General features: G+C 38.5%; 1 protein-coding gene across 2 annotated transcripts in view; it reads left to right on the forward strand.

Moving 5' to 3' along the window:
- The window catches only part of ATP10B (ATPase phospholipid transporting 10B (putative)), a 240,216-nt gene extending 237,443 nt beyond the window's left edge, over nucleotides 1–2,773 (forward strand). For both annotated transcript variants that reach the window (XM_025209816.1, XM_025209817.1), the window contains one exon: nucleotides 359–2,773. In XM_025209816.1, the coding sequence (XP_025065601.1) occupies nucleotides 359–851 (493 nt within the window). In that variant the 3' untranslated portion in view covers nucleotides 852–2,773. The remainder of the gene's footprint in view (nucleotides 1–358) is intronic.
- The last annotated feature ends 3,227 nt before the right edge of the window (nucleotides 2,774–6,000 follow it).

The raw sequence follows: 6,000 nt of genomic DNA on the forward strand, positions 1-6,000 counted from the left end.
GCAATGAAAGAGTTTTTTAACATTGAGCTATATTCTAGGTTCATTTTAGGTTCAAAATTTTGGGGCCCCCTAAAGTGTGGGTCTCTGGGAGGTCACCTGGTTTGCCCTTCCCTAAGGCCGCTACTGCTTCCATGCTCTATACAGCAAGTACACAACTCCTATTGTCATGGTCATCATAAGTTTAGATGACTGTACAATACGATTGCATACATCCAAGTACCTCACTGAAAGTAAGTAAGGACGTTACCAGACATCTGCAGAACTATGAAAAACCTGCAGAGAGAGACTTTTGACATACTGTTATATTTTACTAGTGAAACCCATTTTTAATGTGATACTTTTCTTGATCTTTTATCAGGTATTTTGTTTTAGCTCTGCAAGGAACCTTCGTAGCATGTCCAATTCTAAAAGCTCAGCAACTGGATAAGCTTCCCAAAGAGCAACGAGATCTGGAAATCCATTTGTGGAGGACAAAAAATCAAGCTACCTTAGGCACATCTTCAGTCTGCGTTGATGAGGTTAATCTAAGCACCAGCAATGTATGCCTGTCACCATTCCTACATCCAACAGCATCTGCTATATCCCATGATAACCTCGGACTATCCCCCCAAGATACAAACCCCAGAAGGGAGTGGATACTGAATAGAGAAAGCCAATATTCCATCAGGAGGCAGACAGAGGAAGAAACCACTTCAGCCAGTTCCTCAGTGACGGCCTCACCTTGGCAGTATCAATTTTTGACTGATAGGAATGCATCTCCTGGGCAGTTCACTGGCCAGTTGACTGATGGTTGTGCTGAAAGACTTAACCGTGGAAGCCATCGGAGATCAGTGAGTGCAGTGACACTATGAAGGATCTTGAGTTCTGAGCTTTCAACAATGTGATAACTTTCCTGGACATATTACTGCTGCTGTGCAGCCCTGAAGGATAAAGAGTGCAGCAGGGGAAACCTTTTTCATAATTATGTTCAACTGTGAAACTTTCTAGAAATACACAGATGGCTTTGTGAATCTTCTGGAATAGCTCAATATGATATATTAATATGTGAAATAGGCCATGTGCACATATCAGTTTTCAAGGATGTGGGGGCTGACTTAATAAATGGTTGGTTTCTTTGGTATTGTTTGACCAGGAGAACATCTATGAGCATCAGTTAATCACTGTGAAATGTACAATTTGGACAAAAATTGGAGATGTTTCTCATCAAATAACATTTTCCCTTCAAAGTAATAGTGACCTGCGTGGTGATTACAAGGTAATTATACATTTAGGACAGTAAGGAAGGACCGATTCTATACACTGTGCCATTCCAAAGAACAACAAGCTCCTCTTTAATACCTAAGAAACAAAGCCTTAAAAAGGTCCTATCAAAAAGCCCTTGAATATGTTCAGCTTTTTAAAAGTTAGCAATAAGCCACTTATAAAGGAGGAAATTCGTTACCTTCAGTTGTTAAAAGTAATATCTAAAATGTCCAACAGAAAAAATGCTCTAGTTTTCAGGCTGTATGGTTTATGCAGGTGACAGCATAATATGTAGTTGCACCATTTCCTCTCTATTGTCAGATGGGCCCATTTATATAGGTTGACCTTCCTCACAGTAATGCTGGGCAGAAGAAAACATTTTTATAAACAGAAAACCACAAAAGTTGGGAGGAGGACTCCAGGCCAGTTATAGATGTTTAAAGCTACAAAATATATATCCAAAAGTGTAATGGAAATTTTAGTTAAAGTATATCTATTCCTGATTTCTTCTAATCTGCAGATGGTATTTATTTCTTTCCTTCTTACCCTGTACTATTTGATATATCTATAAGGCATAACGCAGTGACATGCAAAGAGACCTAGGATGACTTACATGCAGAACACAGTACAGCCACATTAACCAAGGCAGAATACTCTGCTAATTATCGCTGCTATGAGAAGCAAGGTTTATTAAGCTACATAAAGCACCATATGAATGCAGCTATACTGTATTATGTAAATGCATATAGCACCAGTGCCCCAATTACTTCAGGTATCTCTGCATGGCACTTCACTGTGCTGTGTAGTTACACCATTTGCATAGTGTTGTTATGTTCTGTCAAACACATCTCATGTTGGCGTAGCTCAGTGGTGGATGCAAAGATTCCCATATGTTCATCGTGTTGCTGGGGATCATTTAAGATGAAAGTTGCTATAGAGATGGAAGATAGTTTAATAGTACAACAAATAAATCTACATCTGACCTGAGATCTGGGCACATCAATTGCTTTGGATATGAATGGTACATTACAGTAGTTGTGTTTGCCTATAATGACTAAAATTCAGGTTATCTTCTTAAAGTTCTGTTAAAATGCAGAAGTTCATCCTTATCAGTATCTTAAAGCAACAAGATACAGGAACATTCACAAATAACACTCTGACCCCTAGCTGTTGCAATGCATTGAAAGATGTCTTCACTATTTCCCATAGAAATATTCACTATTAATACTATGTTAGATTCAAGATGTCACAACAAATAGCTACAACTCAATCATGCACTAAGTTCAACTGGTCTCATATTTTTGTGACTCAACAGATGACTCCAGTTTTTTAGCTTTTGACATGTGTAAAGTACATTTTTAGCTAATTATTTATTACACCTCACAATGTGTGATGTCTCTTTAATAAACTGTTTAGCAAATACAGGCGGTCCTCAACTTGCAACATTTTGAGTTATGTTTCACACTTACAACCATTATAAATTGACACCCTGTTTCAATTTTATGGCATCAGTTTTGACTTACAATGCTTGATCCGATGTGATACCACACCAGTGAACAAGTTTGCTGTGTCACTCATCTCCCTGGAGAATATCTGTCCAAACTTGCTTGGACACTTTCTTTAAGAAAGCAGACAAGACTCCAGAAAAACTTGCAGCCAAGACTCCTGAGAAGACCCCAGCCAAGAACCCTTCAAAAAGTCCAGCAAAATCACCTCAAAGAAGTCCTTCCAAATCAATATGATTGCTATTTACAATATAAATACATTAATGTAGCTATATTACTCATCTATAATTGATTGAGTACAAAATTCTGGGGTATTTTTGGTGAAAATAGGGTATCAGGCCTTGGTTCAGGAACCAGTCCCCCATTTATAACATTGTTTCCTTTGAGAAAATTGGTTCTGAGTTACAACGTTTTGACTTAAGGCACAGTTTTCAGGAACCAATAGTGTCGTAAGTCCAAGGACTGCCTGTATTCATTTGCTTTCTGTTATATATATGGTAACCCACAATTTGCTAGTTATTGTTGCTTTAACATAACACAGAAAGGACTGAATAGCATCCCTACCACTTAAACTTATTTCAACTATTACTGTGTTAAGCGTATAACTGATACAGTATTAATTGTCAGCTTTAAACCAATTTAAAAGAGGCGGGTTTTGTACAATGACAGGAATTAGGTGCTATTGAGATTATTATTATGGGAACAGAGAGTGTTCACTTTACCCACTCACTGCCTGAGAATGAATCCTTTGGTGATGATACCTGGGGTGAAATGTTTTTGACTCCCAGACATGTTTTTATATGACCTAGTCCTTTTTCTTTGAACCCAGGGAAATAAATTACTCATTTTTTCTCAAGTATGTTATGATTTCAAAATAGGAAATATTGTTATAGTAATAAAACTGATATAGTTAAAACTTGGAGTCATATCCAGGATTAGTGTTGCCTATCAAAAATAGCACCTTCAGAGCTCTTTTTATCTGTTCATCTCAAAGCACTTTGAAGAGGAGTTCAGGATTGCTGTCCCAATTTTACAGAAGAGAAAATGGAAGCAAAGAAGACAGAAGAGACCTGTTCCAGGTCACTCTGCAGTCCAGTCGCAAAAATCAAGCATGGAATCCAAATTTTCGAAGTCCAAATCCAGTTCTCTTTCCACTAGGCCACATTTGGCATGCAATGCATAGAGGTAAGATAATGGATAATAACGTGTAACTGCAAGAAGTTATGGAAAGACTGGAGGGGCAACCAAGACCAAGATAAGTAAAAGTGGGAACTATTGTAGAGCACCCTGACTACAAGGTCAAGAATTCATTGTGTGATATTGCTTCTCACACCCTATCTGGGAAACTGCTTTACCATTTAGGTTGTCCTTCCCACTGAGGAGCCAGGTTGTAGAGGTAGCTGAGGGAATAGTTGAAGAAAATTTTCTCTTAAACAGGAGCAAAGACTCCCTGCAATGTGTTTCCAAGCCTTCCCAGAGGCTCCTTAATGATGGCAACCATAGTCTGTTAAACACCACGCAAATAGAGTGAGATGGTTCTTGTCCAAGATGCTCACAGTGTGAATTCAAAAATCATTGATTTTAATTGACAGAACAAGGGAATAGAGCTGACCTAAATAATTGTATATCCTGACCAATAATCTACCTTGTAATAAAAGAACCTAATAGCTTCATTGATTGGTAGATTTACAACATAATGGCCCAATACAATCCTGTGGAATGGAGAGTGCAGTCTTCTGTGCCAGAAAGTCCTGTAGGGGCACAGCGGGGTAAAGCATTCAAACTTACTCCCCTTCCCCCTCCAAGTCTTCTGAATAGCCCACAGAACATTCAGTTCTGATGTGAATAGTCAGAAAGCAGAACAATTATTTAGCTTTTTGATGTATAGGGTGCTGGAAATCATTGTTTCATTTACTTAGACCACAGAATACTAAAAAGTACTGACTGACAATTAAGTCTTTACATACTTATTCTTTTTTTTTTTTTTTTTTTTTGGTCTGTGGCAACCACATGAAACATCCACATAGATAACTGTGCTTTGAGTTACAACAAAGTGATAGTCAGTATTATCAGCATGACAAACTGAAGGTGACATCTTTTCTAAGTGAACAGCTATGCAAGACCACTGCTATTCAGTAAGGGACACAAGATCTCCTGGGCTAGTTGCGATGGTTGGAAAGGAGCCGTCCATCATGTTCTTAGAGGAGAAGATTTTATTAGATGCAAGGGGCAGCAAATCCTCATGTTTGTTGTCTGGATTTGTCTATGTCTCTCTTAGAACAATGCTTTGGAAATGTTGGCCTTTGGCCTGCTAGATATTGGCCATAATTGTCTAAATGCCAAAAAGAATCAGGTAAAGAAGTAGGGCACTGTTTGCTTTTCCTCACAGGTGTGAGCATTGACAGTCATACTATATCCAGACTAATCACACCAAGGAATATGTTTTGCCTAAGGATGTATCACCATCTATTTTGTAACATGTGTGCTGCTGCTTTAATGTTTAATTCATTTGTTTGATTGCAGTAGTAAGCACTGTGCAAGTACTGAGCTGTTTGCTTTGGGGGTAAGATGACTTCAGACAGGATGCAGTGTGATTAGATACTTGTGAGCAGCGTGGCTGAATAAAAATATAAATGCTAAGACAAGAGACTCTTGAATATAATGATCCCAGAGGGTGGGATTTAGAGGACTGACCGAATAATGCTGAAGATCCATAAAGTACTTTTGACATTGCTGGTGATTGGAACTCACTGCAATTATCAGTGCATGAGATAAATGTGAATAGGACTTGCTGCCTAACAATTATAATCTAACACCTAATTATTCTGAGTTACATAAACAAGACAGAGACTGAATACAGAGATTGAATTCAAAATGAAAATACTTTGGGGGATGACTGTCCTTTACCTTAAGGCCTCAGAAGAACTCGAAATGGATGCCAGGAAATAGTCCCAATATAAGGGAGCTTTTCCATGAGCAGGGAGGGGTTCTAGAGCAGTCTTTGCCAGTATGGCTGTTCTTTACTTCCCAGGAGCTCATACATGGCCAAGGATATGCCCAGCCCCAAATGAAGAGTCCATACCTCAGGAAAAAGGTGAACTGGAACCCAAGCACTTCTCTTCTTAATAACACTGATCACTTCATCATGGATAGTCTTAAAGTATTTAATCTGGTAGTATTACAAAGAATAATCTAATTTCATGGTAACTGCCCAGGGCTAATTCATTTGCCCGGCTAATTCTGTACATTCCTG

This window comes from Alligator sinensis, unplaced genomic scaffold (assembly GCF_000455745.1).
Source record: "Alligator sinensis unplaced genomic scaffold, ASM45574v1 scaffold830_1, whole genome shotgun sequence".
Classification (NCBI taxonomy): domain Eukaryota; kingdom Metazoa; phylum Chordata; order Crocodylia; family Alligatoridae; genus Alligator; species Alligator sinensis.